The sequence below is a fragment of the Meleagris gallopavo genome, chromosome 3 (genome assembly GCF_905368555.1).
Source record: "Meleagris gallopavo chromosome 3, MGAL_WU_HG_1.1, whole genome shotgun sequence".
Classification (NCBI taxonomy): Eukaryota; Metazoa; Chordata; class Aves; order Galliformes; family Phasianidae; genus Meleagris; species Meleagris gallopavo.
The window spans coordinates 45818357-45836098 of record NC_139406.1 but is presented as its reverse complement, the minus strand read 5'-3'; the positions used below and the strand labels follow the sequence as shown (position 1 = coordinate 45836098).

General features: G+C 38.4%; 1 protein-coding gene across 8 annotated transcripts in view; it reads right to left on the bottom strand.

The window, feature by feature from the left end:
- Positions 1-14040: 14040 nt before the first annotated feature.
- Positions 14041-17742, bottom strand: part of AKAIN1 (A-kinase anchor inhibitor 1) — a 33974-nt gene continuing 30272 nt past the window's right edge. For 5 of the 8 annotated variants that reach the window (XM_085220822.1, XM_085220818.1, XM_085220819.1 and 2 more), the window contains one exon: positions 14041-17184. In XM_085220822.1, coding sequence (XP_085076948.1) covers positions 16994-17184 — 191 coding nt within the window. In that variant the 3' untranslated portion in view covers positions 14041-16993. The remainder of the gene's footprint in view (positions 17185-17742) is intronic. The other 3 variants (XR_014882432.1, XR_014882434.1, XR_014882431.1) reach the window with 3 other exon arrangements.

Genomic DNA, 17742 nt, shown 5'->3' with positions numbered 1-17742 from the left:
TATCCAGATATATATCAGTGACTTGGGCACATAATTCTCACTAATGGTAGAGTAGTATCCTTCATCCTTATCACTGAAGGCTCTTTTCCCACTTGCTTTTTCCAATCTAGTTTCTAGGGTTTCCAAAACTGAAACAAAACAAAACCCACAAAAAATAAAACAAAACAAAACAGCAACCATCTTTCACTTCTCAGTGAGATTCATAGATAAAGGTTGGAAACGAGGACCATTCCTAGAGGATAGCTCAATGGTGTGGAAATGATATAAATAATTTAAAGTTTTGTTTGGGGAACACATTCATCTGGAAGAGTTACAATTCTTTGCATCTGTAGAACACATTAAAAATACAAGATTGTGATAAATATTCAAAAGAGAAAAAAATGATTCTAAATGGTATTTCAATATACAATGCCAAAAACCAGAAAAGGTATTCCGATGTAGAAAATTCATAATTAATATTCCAGAAAGTATTCTCTGGGTGCTCTATCCCCTCCCCTCCACTTACTGTGTAAGATTTTATTCTGTGTGCCATAAATCCTCAATCTACATAGGAAAATGCCTGTTATAGGGTAGGGTAATAGGGAATGACCTGTAAGATTGACGGTTTCTCACTCTAATTGTGATGAGCACTATCAGCCTATCTACCAGCCATCAACCAATGGGGGGATGCTTAGCTCTTATTTGAAATGGATTTTAATTAAGCAATAATTCCCCTGTAAGAAAAAGAAAAAAATAAACAGATTTTCAGTCTCAGCAACTGAGCATATTGTCATCAGTATCCTTAAGTATTCAAAGTGTTATTTCACATGCAGATCAGATTCTCTAAAAGACAAAAGAATAAATTTCTCAAATATCAAAATTACTTTATTTTATATTAATGGAACTTGCAAATACCTTCTCTGTTTGTCAAGTGATGCGGAAATCCTATTTTAACTGCTGAAAAGGGGACTGAACTCCAGTGAAACTCTGCAATTCTCTTTTGACTTTCTATGCTAGCAGGGATCCAGCTCATTTTGATATAAAAATGACAACAGTAGGTGAAGGATAGAAGTGGGGGATCTTCATTCTGTTTCTGATTTGTTTCTTTTTTTGTTCCTTTGTAAAACAGCAGACACCTGTCTGGTAATCAGGATTGCTACCTGCTGCTGGTTTCTTTTAAACTGTCTTTTGTTACCACTCTTCCAGCTTCACAGACCAACACTGAGGTTTCCGTGACAGAAAACTGCAGGTTCCAGAAACAAAACCAAGGTCACAAACACCAACCTGGGGCTGTCAGAACAGGTTGTCAGAGATGGGATAGGTGGGAGGCTGAACTGCAGCTGTCAGAGCCAGGAGAGAACTATGCCTCTTTTCGCACTTCGGAGCCACTTGGACACTCCTTGCAGGAATCACAGACAATTACAACTTCAAACATCTGTGTCTGGGAGGGTAAGTTAAGTGCCCAGAAAAAAAAAAAAAGAAAAAAAAAAAAGACAGAAAGAAGAGAAATAGCCTTGAAAAGGAAGGTAAGCAAGATACTCAAGAATCATAGGAGAGATTCTTCTCCTTGCAAGACAGTCAACATTTGAATTGACTTGCCATATAAACTGAGGAGAACCTAAACTGATGATGATTTTGTGAAAAATGTGTAGCCTTGCATGTTTTTAGTATCTGAAAATGAAATTGAGACCTATCATTCAAACCTACTGTTATGGCCTTCTAAAATCACAGCATTTCATCTTTGAAAAATCCATTCTTGTGTTTCTTTTTCCTTTTCTGAAGAGAGGAAAATAGTGGGATTTGCAGTGGCATTCAGCTGGTACTTCAAGAAATATTATTGCCATTACAAGGTGGAAATCTATGTTTAAATACAGACTATGAGCAGCATAGCTGTGCTTTTTCAGGTAAGCTGCTCAATGAGTAGTGAACTGAAGAGTTCACATCTGATTGCACACATCCGTTTCCCCAAGGATATCCCATCCTTTGTCCCACCTCTGCTGGGAGTTCTCAGAATGATGTAAGGCCACGTGAGTAGGGCTGACTGCAGTACTCTGCTTTTGCTATCTTACACAACTACTCTGTGATCCTTCCATTTGCTTATGAGCCAAGTGAAAGATTTTCAGATGAAAGATGCTTAGGAGAGGGAGAGTCCAGGAAACCCAAGGCAGTGCAGGCTTAAGTGATTAGAACTGCTGCAGTGCAATCCAGAATCCCACATTTTACACACTCCTGCAGAAATATAGGAGTAAGTTTTTAATTTTGTAGACCAGCCATAGTCAGAAGCTGGGCAAACTCCTCTGTTTGGGGTATTGACTGAAGAATGCTGCAGCTCAGAAGGGTCAGGATATACTCGATGGATCCCTGCACCAAGCAGTAGGAAATATCTGAGCTTTTTTACTCCTAAACCCAGCACACTCCCCTGATCACTGTGCACAATTCAAAGCTCCTCCTTGTCTCTGGCATCGGAATCATCCTCTTGAGAGTAGAAGGCAAGCTCGTAGTTGGTGCCATGCAGTTTTCAGACTGGGTCTCCAGCCTGCTGCTGTACATTGTATAGAGCAGACTTTTGGCTACTGTGGATCAGCAAGCTGAGGAACAAAGCCAGGACATGCTGCCACACAAGCATCTCAACATCATCTTAAAGACTCCTGATCTTCAGATGTTTTCATGTTCAGAGCACGTATGGGAAAAGCAGTTTGTCTGCTCTAAATCTGGAGCCTCATGATGGCAGGATACTCAATCTAAATCTCCCATCTTTTAGTTTGAAACCATTTCCCTTGTCCTATCACAACAGACCCTGCTAAAGTGCTTGGAATATCATCAGTGGCTTTACTGATTTCTTTTGCAGTGTTATTTTCATTTTGGAAAATGCCAAGGCTGTAAGGGCAGCCTGGGTTTCAGCAGAGACCTTTCGGGATCGCTGAAAACAATGACCTTGGTCAGAGATGTGCTGACCAAACGAGCCCTTGTTGCTGCTCCCTGCTCCATGAGAGCACCCATCCTACATCCCAGCTCCTCCTGAGGCAGATGGGCAATTAGTCCATGTTAAACAGCTCTCACATAAACCAGACTGCAGTCATGTTTAAAAAAAATAATACGCCTGTTTCTGGAACCTGACTGCAATCCAATTTCTTTAAAGGTTACGTGATACAGATATCCCAGTAACAGCTCTGCAGCCGCAGGAGAGATTGATTCTACTTCCCCTCTTTTGCCAGTTCTGCCTTAGCAGAACTTTCAAATTGATGGTAATTCACTGGTTTCAAAGGGCAGATGAAATAAATCTTTAGTAAAGAGGTTTGCCCCAAGAAGAAACTGCCAGTTTAAAGAGCTTAGAGCTCCAAGTCGTCGGCCTGTGTGCTCTGTGTAATTTAATACTGGAGGATCTTGGCTAACTTCATTAAGAGGATGACAGTGAAATTGAGATAAATCATCCCATGAGGGGGAGGGACCAATATAGAAAAATAAAATAATCAGCAGGACAAGCTGGTTATGTTACCACACCGATAACTTACTTCTACATTAATGTTAAAGTGAATTTCATTACCATAAACTATACATTTTTGCTTCAGAGTCTGTGATGTTGGGAAATAAGATATATTGTATAATTCATAGACGTGCATCTGTAGTTGTTGGATCCTTATTATGTTAGTTCTGATTACTTTCAATCCACTAATTGAGTGAACTTTGTTCTTTTTTTTATAGTCATTTTTATATCTTCACAAACCAAGTAACCAAGGCCTAACTAAAATACTAAAAATTACCTTTTTTTTTTTAAAGCGTGGAAATATTCCCATACTCTACCATCTCTTGAATATATTTGGAGGCTAAGCAAAGCCTCCAAAACGTGTAACAATGGTAAGAAAAAAAACCCCAACAACATAATAAGAAAGCTAACCCCATTGTACAGAGCTGCAATTCTATCTTGTAACTGCTGACCATATATATATTTTCACTTTGTAGGGAATATCAACCATTTGTGTAAAGACATTTTCTCCAGAAAGCTGAGTCACTGTTTTTGTTTAACACATTCAGCATAAGTTCTGCATTTAAATAATGCCTTTTCCTGTGTTTTGACAAAAGTAGCCCTGCATAACATTCAGTTCTTTCAAGCGGGCAAGATTTTAAATTCAGAAACTATTTCAGGCTCTGTATTTGCAGCTTTTCAACATGTGTCCTCTGCAGCATCTCTCTCACTGATTTATTCGTTTTCAGAGATATCATGCGGGATGGTGAGGGAACAGCTGCTCTCGTTTAACCATTTTCTTACTTCAACTTTGGGCCATAGTTATGGTGCAAATCTGCAGGGTGGTCTTCGCTCTGTACTGGAGGTTAGTGACCGAAGAGGAGCAGGCATGGGTTGTCATTCAAGTTTTGGATGAGCCTTGCCCTTCTCCTCTCATCTTCCCACCTCTGCCCTCCCATAGTCCCTTAGGATGGGAGTTTCTGTAGTTACCATTTTTCACTTTGGGTAAATGCAGAGCACTACACGATAGTGCCCCATCAGTCACTTCCAAAGGCTTCACTACCGATTCCAACCTCAGCATTGCCATGATTTACATGGTGGTCAGATGCATGAATACCAGTGCAGAGACCTGCCAGTCACCATGCATTGCAGGCAGTGGTTACAACTTTAGCTTTGTTGCTACAGCTAAGGAGATCACGCACCAATCAGTCTCTGGACTCTGCAATTGTGGATATATTAATTTCCTTAAACAAAGAACATAAATACTCCATATTTTATCATAAAAAATGATAGTGTTAGATTGAATGAAATCCAAGAGCCTTAGCTGAAACAGGAAATCTCTTCTTAATATTTTTATTCCATTTGCATTGACTTATGTTACATTTCCTTAGTACACAGTACAGGAAAATGTTTTTATAACTGATTCATCAAAAAAGTTTCTGCTCTACATCAGCCACAGGGAATGATACAGATCTGCAGTGACAGACAACGTACCTGACTTCAAAATAAGTGCACTAAGAAGCATTACTGACATACTGCAGTAACTAACCTGTCTCATCATCTGCTAAAAGGGACTTAAGCAGGGACTTACAACATAAATTAGAGAGTGAATAATCATTAGTTATATCTGATCCCTAGCTACCTCAATTTTAAAGGTTGATGGATGCTTTCTGTACAGGTAGGGCAGTTACGGGTGCCCTGTGCATGCTTACCTGTTGCCAGCAGTTGCAATGGGTTGCTTTGCTTGCTTTTCAGTATCCTCCTTCTTTTTCAGTTCAAATTTCCACAGGTTTCTCTGTACGTATGTATTTAGTAACTCTAAATGGATTTCTACTTCATGTTTGTTCTCCCTCTTAAGTCCACTAAACCTTTTACCAGCAGCCAAAGAAACTTCTAATTCTCAGCAGGAGGTGAGCTCACATTGAGATCTCTCACAGAGAGTGGTTATCACAAAGATCCCTCTACCACTTTTCTGCTTATCGTAAAGTATCCCTTACTCCATGGACAAAATTCCTTATTTTGTTCACTTCATACGAATGCATAGCAAGTGAATCAACCAAATTTCACAGAATGGCAGCATGGCTGAGATGGAAAGGGACCCCTGGATTCACTTGGCCCAACCCCTGCTCAAGCAGAGACACTCAGAGCAGAGTGCCCAATACCACATCCAAATAGCTCATGAAGATCTTTCTAGGATTCTTGTACCTATGCTCACTCATTTTCACATACAATGTACACAGCAACATTAATCACAGAATAAAGTTAAAAAAAAAAAAAAAGAAAAAGAAAAATTCTGGAAAGTTACTGGGAAGCTTTCTAGTCCCATTCACAATACTAAAGCAGGAGCAACTATAATTATATTAGCGTTGACAGCAATTTCTCTCATCTGTTCTCTAGGAATGTGGACTTTTTCTCCAAAAAACTGAGATATTCACCTCACTTGGACTGTTTGGCTGCAACCATTAATTAAATAACCTTCTTTTCTAACATCCACAGACATTAGTTGCGTATTCTGATAAGACAAAATTTCTTGCATTGCCAGCCACGCCCTAAGTGGAAAGGAAAGACTTCTTTAGGAAATATATCTTTTTCCTCTGATGCTTCAGTTCACAGAAATATCAAATATTTCAAAGAGTTTTTGAAACATTCCTGAGTTACTGCTCATTAGAAGGGATAATATTCTTCACCATCTAAATATCTCCACACAGCAGAGAAGGAGAATTAGGATTATTTAGAAATACAGAGATTGACTAGAGTGGCAAAAAGCCCACAGATAGCTGGTAACGTAGGAAACTATTGTAACAGGGGAAAAAGTGTTTTGTATATGGGTCATCATTTGAATTTTCAATCATTTTTCAAATGTTTCAGATTGCAAGAGATATTTCACTTGAACATGGAGAAATGCTGAAGAATTGCTTGTTTTTTAAGCATGAAAAGAACTGAAGGAAAACTCCAGTGCATAAATGTATCATACCAATGCTTCTTTCACAGAATGAGGAGTTTCTTATTTAATAGTCTGAACATTAAGAGCAATCAGAACTTACATTTGCTGCAGCTTTGATATAAAGCATTCTCTGAAGAATATGCTGCAGTAGAGAGTAACCAATATGTTCTCTGGTCATAAATAGATCTTTCAGCTAAAAGACATAATGGCAAAGGAGAAAGAAAGGAATGAAATTTCATTCATTTATGCAGATTGGTATTTAAGCATTTGTATTTGGCTTTTTCTGATTTTTTTTTTTAATTTTTTTTTTTATTCAGTACATTCAGATATACAGTATCTTAGGCATTATTAAAGGTATGAAATTTAACAAAATTAGGGTGTACCATGCTTACAGGAAGAATAATGTGTAGTCATAGAATCATAGAATGGCCTGCGTTGAAAAGGACTGCAATGATCATCTAGTTTCAGCCCCCCTGCTATGTTCAGGGTTGCCAACCACCAGACCAGGCTGCCCAGAGCTACATCCAGCCTGGCCTTGAATGCCTCCAGGGATGGGGGCCTTCAAGGCATGAGTGATGGGATGCCCACGTTTTAGGTGCTAGTGCTTAATATGTGCTATATTAAGAAACGTTTGTGTATTCTACCTCCAAATTTTTGCTCTCTTATTTTCCTGAAAGTCCTGAAATTTATTTCCATTCCTTTACCAAAAACACTAATTGAGAAAATATTTTCCTTTGGTAAAATGGAAATGTAGCACAAATCAGTCAAATACTAGTTCCTAAGTCTGAAATAGAAAATGTTCCTATGATTTATGTAAGGAATTAAAAACCTCTAGAAAACCTTGTAAGAGCCCAGTTGTACTGAAATGTATTAAAATGAAGACAAACCTAATATAAATAATGACATAGGACTTCTAATAATTTATTCATGTATCAGAGAGTAAAGGAGTGTGTAGTTCAGATACACTAAGTAATGGGATAGATTATGCTAGAAAATACGCTGGATATGCTAAGTAATATGCTAATATGCTAGGGGAAGCATCTTTTCCTTAAAACATTTCTTAAAATAAAGCCTTCCCCAGGATTTTTTCCACATGATGCTCCAGCTCCAAGCAGGAAGGAGGGTCCCATCCTGAGACCTTTCTGTCAGGTTTTGTTGCATGAGCCAGCAGACACAAAAGCTGTTGGGAGGCACCAACACAGGCAGCTCAAGTGACCATGCAAACCTTTTTTTTTTTTTTTTTTCTTAAGAAGTCAGGCAAGGAAAACTCCATTGCTGACCTCAGATGTTCAAATAAGTGAGTAACCCAGGTTCATCTGAGCTCTTTGTGCATTTTGCTCCATAAGGTCTGTTGCCAAGATATAGACTATGACTTGTATAATGTGTAAGCAGCAGTTGCAGCTTTTAAACCAATGTTACAAGCGTAATTGGGTGAAATGCATCCTCTTTTGAGATTATGAGAATCCTGGCTAGAGCTTTTAGAAGCAAGCACTCAGTCAGTAACTGCAACCTGTTCTGCAACAGGGAGAGCACAGCTAAGATTTGCTCAGCTCCTAAAAATAAATAAATAAATAAAATTCCTAGACCCCATTCAAAAGATTCTTCTACATAACTCTTAAAATAATAATAATAATAATAATAGAGAACATGCTACAGATTTCATAACAGAAATAAGCTAAAGCCAGTCCTCTTCCAGATATCATTCTCAGAGAAACATTGTGTACCTTCAACACAATTAAAACAGAAGCACATAATTTCTAAACCTCAGTCAGGGCCTGCAGCTTTTTTCCCCTCAATTTGCAGTGATTGGCATAGAATGATGCATAATGGCTCACTTGGCAGATTGCCTTTTTGCCAAAGTACAGGTAGACCTCATCTGTAAGAGAGGGAGAGAGTATAATGATGTTTTATCCCACTTGCTAGAAAATAATGATTCCCTATCATTGGATTTATCTCCAGGAGATGGATTTGTGAATATATGCGAAATTAGAAGCTGTTCACATGAGGTTTTAGAACCACTGTGGATGACACAGTAAGATCATAAGTTCATTTATAAGCACATCAGAAAGGTTCTTGTTGAAAGCAAAGTCCACTGAATATTTATTACTTACTCCTGTTCTAACATGCTCCAGATTTCCTTGGAAATCTTCATTTTCTGAAGTTACTAATGCTTTCTGAGCCTATGATTGTACTAAACACACAAAGTGCAGCTGCTTTTTCATCCCTTAATCTCCAGCTGCTGTCAGAACAAGTTTTATCTATTAACAGGTAAGTTAATGGTTTTCACTTAACAGTAAAAGCAATACTTTAGAAACAAGACAGATACTGGCATCAACCTGTCTCCCTCTTTTACAGGCACAAAAGTGTATTCAGCAAAATAGAAATGGGAATAGCATACAAGACTTGTGGTGTAGGCTTGCAACAGTCTCTGAAAACAATGCTGACAGTCTGGCATCACTCTTCAGTTGCAGCTGTGTGTCACAAAACACCATATGCCCTTTGTTACTATGCAGACACTAGATTCCACCTGCAACAGGGTGTCCTCCTCCAGATTACTTTCTTCCTCAACACATAAAGTGATTAGCAGGCAACAACAGAGCAGGGAGGATCTGTTCAGTAAAGACAACTGTTCATTTGGAAGTAATTTACTTTAAGAAAGAGAATGCTCCTTCACTTCACCTAGAAGAAAATACTCTGCAAAAACATAATTTTAAGTGGTTTATGCTGTAGGGGATAAGGAGATCTAGGAAAAGATCAGGAAAAATCTGTAGGAAAATTGCTTCTTCAGAGCAGCCCCACAGCTTTAGCACCGTCCCAATTGGACTTATGCTTTCAGGGTCATTTGTTGCCCACTTGTGGCCTTTCATCCTATTCCTTTCTGCTGTGGTGGTCTCTTTGAGAGACTTTAGTCACAAAGGTCATGTATCAGAAGAGACAGTGGTACCCAAGACCTGTCCTTTCAATTATTGCTCCATAACTGTGTGCTAAAAGGACTGGGAAGGGGCATTGCTGGTGACAAATAATTGCTAATTTACATCCCTTGCTACCAGATGTTGTTTTCTTCTCATCTGTACTTTTGGAATTTCAGTCCAAGATGAAAGCAAAAGAGATGTAATGTGTTCTCAGTCTGATGCACTGTTCCTCTAGAGAGACATTCTAAAAGAAACTGGGTTTTGTTGCCATGCTGCAGAGCATTTGATATCTCCTGAAGTACTGATACATTCTTTGTTACCAACAATCCAAAAATTCACGTGGAAGTTTTTTTTTTTTTTTTTTTTGCATTTGTGGAGATGGGCACTTGAGTAAAATGAAGGGATCACAAAATAATAAGGAACGGGACTATTACGAGCAGAACTCATTTGTTATCTGCTATCAAACCTCAGCAGTTAAGGGAACACAGTCATACTGTACCCTAATGAAATGTGACAGGTATTCAGAGACCAAAGGCTTACATTTACTGACAGCATTGCCATCTGCAATGGAAAGCTGCTAGTATCCAGACATCATCATCTGTTCAGGACTGTTTATTACGGTACCTTTAAACTGCAAGACACAACCTCAGGATCTTTGTATTTCATCAGCTCTGCACACAGCCCTGTTACTGCAGCTTGGATTTTAATTCTCAGTCACTCAGTGTGCTCCCTAACTGCATGGTTAACTTTCCAAATCATCAAGTGTCCTAGTAGTCTGAGATACTGATATTTGAAAGTGGGAAGAAAATACACACAAAATAAATACAGCACGCGTACACACACACACACACAAATCAACAAGTCTTTTAGCTTGCCAGCAGGCAGAATAGAAGTTAACCTAATTCTTACCAGGGCAGATGGAGTTATATAATCTGATTTATAAGAGTAAGGGGTTTTTCAAGGAAGTGAGGATTTAGCATATGTAGTTGTTTTGATAGCTTCAGAATCAAAACGCAGCTTCAGTTTCTACAGTCCTACCTCTACACACAATGCAAGTAAAGAGAAAACAGTTAAAAAAAAAAAAAGTGAAACATGCAGTAAAGTTACGGGCTTGTTTTGGATGGTTTTTTTTTTTTGATCATATCAAGGAAAAGCACTGAGTTACGCTGGAACGCAGATTCAAACAGGGACTAGGGGGCCAATTCTGTATATTTTTCCCTCAGACTTTTTTCTGAGCAAGGAAGAAGGTGACCTTGAGAGATAAAGCACAGGTCAGCTGGAGTGAAAAAGAGCAGGCAAAAAAAAAAAAAAGTATATATATATTTTTTATCTATATCTCTATCTATCTATCTATATACATATACACGCATATATATATATATGCTGAAGGCTGGTCTGAATTCCTGACTCGCTTGCTATTGTGTTTTATTTCCTACCTGACAGTGACTAAGGAACACCCAGGGGCTTTTTGCTAAAAACAAACCAATCAACCACTACAACAGCAGACAAAGAGGGAGTTGCTTAGCTGCTCAGCTCAGTGCAAGAACCTTTCTGGGCAGGTAGAAGGCCAGTGCTCTCTGCAGAGATCTGCTCATTGGAGCCTGGATCCCTACCTGTTCTCATCTAGACAGCTCCTCTGAGGGTGATGATGAGCCATCCGTCACCTGGTGCGGGCACTGATCTTCGAAATCAGCTTTAGCAAACAGAAGATAAAATTTGGTATCTTTTAGAGGAAACAGAGACCTCAACTAGGTCCCATTGTTTTTATTTGCTGAGGAAACACCAGTATCGTTCTTTCACACAGTCACCAGAGGGGAAAACAATGCTGTGGTGATTCATTTAAATTTGAAATTGTTGCAGGAATGCACTGGATCCTCTCAAGAACATCTCTTTTGTAGATTCCTTTGACTTTTTTTTTTTTCCTGGAGATGAAAATACAGAAATAAAGAAATGTACAAGGTCAAGAAAAGAGCTGCAGGGTCAACTTGCATTGAGAAGGCCACTTTCCCAGACACTGCAGCCTCTGTTGCTGCCTGCAGCTTTCAGCCAAAGAGACTCCCTGTTCCCACCTAATGCTCATTGATGGAGTATGTGGGAAATCAAATAAAGGTGACATAGACCTGGTCAACTCTCATAAGTCAGGGCAAACTGTTCCCCAGGAATAGTTTTTCCCCAGAAGTACTAAAGATGAGTATCCTGTGAGTATATCACCAAGAAGCTAAGGATGCACTGGCTAACACAGTTCTCCTTGGAAATAAACTTGTACAATAAGCTGTGGGAAAGAGTCAATATCCCTCCAATGAAGCAAATAAGATTTATTATATTCACTTTCCTTGTTCTGGAAGCAGATCGTTCATCTCATATCTGAGGCTTTTCAAAATGAGCTGTCCTATGTGAAAGAAATGAAGGAAAACAGCATTAGTAAGAGATATGTTTACTAAGAAATTATAAATGTATGGCAAGGACAACTACTCTGGCAATGGAGACTGGGGCTTAATCTTCTGGAATGCTTTTACGCACATAAATGCAAAGAATAGTAGCTATTGACTCCCAAGGGCAGTAGCAAATGGTTCACTCTGCCAAAGGATGCCGTTTAAAATCTTCAACAGGTGCAAGGAAGTAGCATTTAAGTCTTCAGAACAAAACAGTAATGTTCATCTTCCATCTCAGATCACAAAGTATGCAATTAGAGACTTCACTAGCTGATGATCCTAAATGGATTTAGACTCTGAAAGCACTCATAGATCATTTTGCTTAAAACTACTAGGAGCATCTTACTTCAATGTTTTTAGAATCAAGTTAGGTGGTTTCTGCCTCCAGCTTGTACAGAGAGAAAATTAGCTCTCATGCAAGATCTACAGCCAGCTATTTTCACCACATATGTAAATGATTCATGATGATCTGAACTCTGTTGCCTTCTGCTATAGTCTATGGAGGAAAAACAAACAAAAAAGCCCACAGCTTACTTTCCTCTAGGACATTACTTATTACTGCTATGTACCTTTAGTGAAAGAAAAAAACAAAATACAACATGAAAGCCACATCACGGTGGAATACACATTTTCACAGAGTCACTAGAAGTGAACTATTGTTGTTTTAATGTTAAAGCTTGCAAGCTCATATAAAAACCAAGTAGCAAGCCACTGGAGGAAACATTAATAAAAAAAGATAAGCTGCCTATGTTAATTGAACAAAGAGTCTGAGCAGAAAAGAACAGCTTAGAAGCAAATGCATTTACACATCCATCTACTTCTTGGTGTTCCCCAGAGAACTCGGGCATAGCTGATGTGTGCTCATCCATCCTTCTGTGGAAGGAAGAAAATTGACTAAATCTGGCAGAGATGTAGGTGTTTTTAGAAGCCCATACACATTGAGGTCCAGAAGGTTTCATGAAAGTAGTTACAGAAGTAGAGAAAGAGAGACCTCTCTTTTACTCCCTTGGAATGGAATACAGTCCAAATTCAAAACCAATAGGTCACAGAGAAGCCCTTTGTTCTGGAAAACTTAAAACAAGGCACAAAGTTCTTTCAGCACTTATCTGATGGGGCCTCAAAGAGCCAGCCATGAGAAACCAACCCATTGGAAACAAGTAAGTCTGCTCCTTACTCTGGTGACTGGAAGAAAGACATTATCAATAGCTCAGTTTTCCTCTTCACTTCTAGATACACTTATAACAATTTAATTAATGTTTTGCAGGAACCAACTGAGAGAAATTAGGCTATACCAATATATAGATCTTTACTGATTTCATTTTTTTCTCAGCCCCAAAACAGTAAGCAAGTGAAAAAGGGTGAATGCTATGTTCTTTCAAGAATATATTTTATTTCCCCATTCCCTTTTCTGAAATTTAGATTAAGCACCGTCAGAAAACGCCTTTGGTAATGACTCATTAACTCCTGCACTTGACATTACCACTCATGTAAAGACAAGCACAGCATATTTCATGGTAGTCACATTAAGAACAGCTACACTGATATTTTTGTATTCTTATTCTTGTAGATACATTACAGTCAGACGTGCATAAGAATACTGCTCCCCCTCCCTCCTTTCTGCCCCTTCCCCCCCCAAAAAAAAAACCCGATTATAACATTAGAGACTTTAATTAAAGTTTTTAGATGCATCATTTACTGTTGATTATACATTCAAGATTTTCCAGTTCTTAGTGATAATGTTACCACAGTGTGCTTTTATTTTTCTAAAATGTTCAAATGAAAATGTCAGTTTCCAAGTTACACTGTGTTTTCCATTTTATAGTAAGGATTTTCAGTGTAACTGCCCAAAGCCACCAACTTTATGAACAGTGCTATCTAGTAATCTCTTACAACATTTTGCTGCGTCCATGCAAATCTTCATTTGCGTACTGGTGCTTTATGAACAGTGCCTGATTACATTACAAAGAACACAAGCACAGTAATGAAACTATGATAATCAACCTAAAAGAAAATAATGCAAGTGCAGCAGCAGGATAGATGCAGATGCCTGATTCTACATCGTGAGAAGAGACGCAGTAATTCTACTTTCATATTCGTGCATCCTTCTACTTATTGACAGTGCTAAAATTTGTTGAATTTGTTTTAAATATGTTTAGGTACCATTCTGATTGTCTTGCATTTTTAATATAGAAATTATTGTGGTGGATAACTCTTTCAGTACCACAAACCTCCCAATACTGCTTTTCTTGAAAGACTTCCTACATAATCTAAACATTTTTTCTCTTTCTTTGACGAGGAACCAGAGTCACGTAAGGTGTTGAAGTTTCTTTATTTGTAATCCAATCTGCATCACATCTATAATAATTTATAGTCTGTGTTTTTCTCCCAGAAATATGATCTTCCCATGAATTTACTAAAATTACTCGCTTTCCTCACATGCAGTATAGATCTCAACTACGTATATCAGATGCAAATTGTGTGCAGAACATCCTTTGTCAACAGATAGAAGATACTAAATGCATGCCTTAACTTAGAGACATATAGTATAGATAGGAAACGCATTATTTGGGTCTCAAGGAAAACAACACTATTTATGCAAGAGTATTTGTTTTTCTTGAATAGTCTCCTATCAAACCACCTCACAGCTCTGTGAGGCTTCCTGTCATTCTTCTTTCTCCATGATGTTAGACTTATGACAGCACTGAAATGAAGGGCACAAGGTACTGGTTGAGTAACAGTGTGTCTAAAAGGGCTAGGAGAGTAAAGAGATAATACAGAAGACCACAGTGGAAGGAGGGTAGAATAGGTTCATATGAAGTAACAGCAAAAAGCCTATATCCACTGTTATTTTGAAGTACTTATTTGCATAACATAGAGATTAAGAAGATATGGACATCTAAGTTTCCAGACTACGAAAGGTGCAAGTACCAGAAAGATATAAAAATACACGCCCTGCAAGTTTCTGTGGAAAAAAAAATAAAGTAGAATAATCCTAAATAAGTTGTATTTTTGTTGTCCTGTAGTTCTCCCTCTTACATTACTGTAGGCAAACACCAGCATCACAGAGCCTCCTCAGGAGGCTTTTTTTTCCCTCATCCACTCCTCTTGCCTGCTCCTTAGCCTCAGAATTGAACCTTGACTCACAGACAGCTTTCTTAGGCTCTCAGAAAGCAAAGACACAATAAGCATTCAAGAAAAGAGTTATTTCCTAACTGAAGAACAGTTGATAAAAAAGCTAATAGTAAAAATATGACTATTACAACAAATACACGCTTGCTTCAAGACCAAGTATTTCCTTCTTTCAAAGCTTGCTTGGCTAAGAAATCCAGCCAGAGCCTAGAAAAACAAACTAACTGTGTACTTGCAATATAGATCAGTTTCAATTTTTAACAACTTCACATTGAATTTATCTTTGCATTTTTAAATGAAATGAAGAGTGAGCTAGAGCATTTTCTGGTATAACTCAGTGCTGTTAAAAGAAACAACCAAACAACACAAGCTGTGATACCAATACAATGGAAAACAGAACAATGATAGCATAGTAGCAATTTCCTAGGCTATAGCAGATGAGATAAGCTCAAACACACCAGCTATGGACACAAAGAAAAGAATCTGCTTACTCTTAGAAGGCTTCAGGTATGTAAAAATCTCCAGCAAGTGATACCCCCACTCCCACCACCAACCCCTAAATGAGGTCTGGGAAGAGGTGGATCCTGGTTCCACCCCTTCTTTTCACTCAGGGACATTGCATGCACCTGAGCTCCCCCTGGGTTGGCTCTGCCTTCCCACCAGGTGCTCAGTCACTGGTTCAAGCTGTGACTTAGCATTTCCACTACACAAGCAAATTTAGGAGGCTTAATATTACAGTATGTGGCTATTTGTGACTAAGCCCCTAGCCATGAGAAAATTGATTAACACAGGTAGTAGAACGTAGTAAGTAATAGCCAATTACTTAAATCAGAAAGTCACTATGAGATGAGACACATCTTGCTGAGTAGAAAAGCAATTATGAAAGTTTGTATCTTACTTTGCAGATTCTTTGTATCTGCTTCTAATATATTTCTAGGTATATTACTACAAGAATTCAGATGAAGTAGAGCTGCAAGCCATTTCCAGAATGAAATAACTATTATTCATTTAAGCTGTGGAATAGTGCAATCGTCATTACAGTAAGGGAGCATAAAAGTCAAAGATACATTTATTTAATGTGTATTTTCAGAAATATAATGGATTTCTTCTGCTATATAGAGTAGTTAAAGGATAAGTTCTGCATTACCCAGCTTAAAGCAGCGCTATCTTAGGTCAATCTATGTGACAATTGCAAATATCTAAAGTCACTTTATGCCCAGCAGATGAGAAACCTCTACCATGAGAGAATTCAGACACAGTTTATTTCCATCCTTCAAATATTAATAAAGTCAAAATCTTTTTTCGTGAAGCCACTTCAGTATTCATTTCTGTAAATCAAGTCACAGCAAACTTTCAAAACTAGCTAGCAACTCCATATCAGCACATCTGTTTCTCTTCTTTCAACATCAAGAAAATTAAAAGGAGTGGTTGAGGCACAAGTGATTTTTGTACAGAAGTTCAGAAGGTACTTCAAATAGGTGGACCAAAACTTCAGTACTTATTTTAACTTCTTACAAAAAGAGACAAAGATCACACATCTATGATCACAGTCATAGATCATAGTTGCTGCAAAGTCATAGTGGATGCTTTTCTTTTTTCCAGGATGAAAAAAAAAGAGAATGGTTCTTGAAACTCTCCACATCCATTTTACACATCCATGGTTAATCCATGGCTAATCAAAACAAATGACAATCTCATATCTCAAAGCAGCCTGAGAGCATTCTGCTACACTCAATAGTAAACTGTTTCTTCTGTGAAGACAGCTTCAGTGAACCCGGTAAGACAGAGTCTGGCCAGCTGGCCTGGCAGCAACATTGCACGTAGAACTGACAGGGAAGTGCACTGACAACAAGCTTTGGAAAATACGTCCATACCATAAGACCTTGTGCTTGAAACTACCTTTACAACTATGGTTATTGTTTCTTTTATGAGGCACTGCATAAATATGGAGTTAGTCATCTAATGCACTTAATATTTTTCAGCCGAGGACTATTGCAGCTTTACTCTATGTCTAGGTGTTGATTATACTTTGGTTTGCTTCACAACAGTAACATGGCGCTAGCAGTACAGCTGATACTAAAGAGAAAGCTGAAATCACGGCAGACGGGAGGATCAATACAAACGAGCTGCTCCTTTACTTTTTTTCATGCTTCTTGGTTAACTTTCCTCTTTCTAGCTGGAAGCTCATGCTGCTGTTTGTTCGCTTCTCCTTTTGTTGGTTCTCCCGAGAAACTTGCTGCACAGCTTGGAGGATAGCAGTCTGCACTATCTGCTTGCTGGCATTCTGCAGCTTAACCTCGTCTTGCTCTGGTCCTGGTTTCTCACCTGTCAGAACCAAACAACAAACAAACAAGGTGATTTAAGCATTTGTGTCTACTCTGTGAAATAGAGAAGGGGGTAAGGAGGGTGGGAGATAGGAGTACTTGGGAACAGCTTACAACATAGAGAACCACAGAAGGTGCTGTAGTAGGGTGCAAAATGCCTGCTGCATGCTCAGGATTATCTGAATGAAGAGGGAGACTGAGTCATAGACCTCAGCTACCCACTTCCCAGCCCCAGGACAGCTGTATCTTCACAGCTGAAACAAGTACCGTTCTATTTTGCAGCATGAGAGTGTTTTTTTTTCCTCATCTATCTCTGAATCATATCCTTTTTGATTAGATGTGAGCTTCTCTATGGGGATTTTGACTTCATTTTGCAATTCTGATGCATTTTTCTTCATGACCATAAAAGGAAAAATTTTTCATTAAGGTTTCTATTTACTTAAAATTAAAAGCCTTTACCCATTGAATTCCAATTGGCTTAAATGCAAACATTTTCTTAAGTGTAAGTTCATTAATTCTTAGCTACATTTTCAAAAGCATTTGAAAAACATTAAGAAAT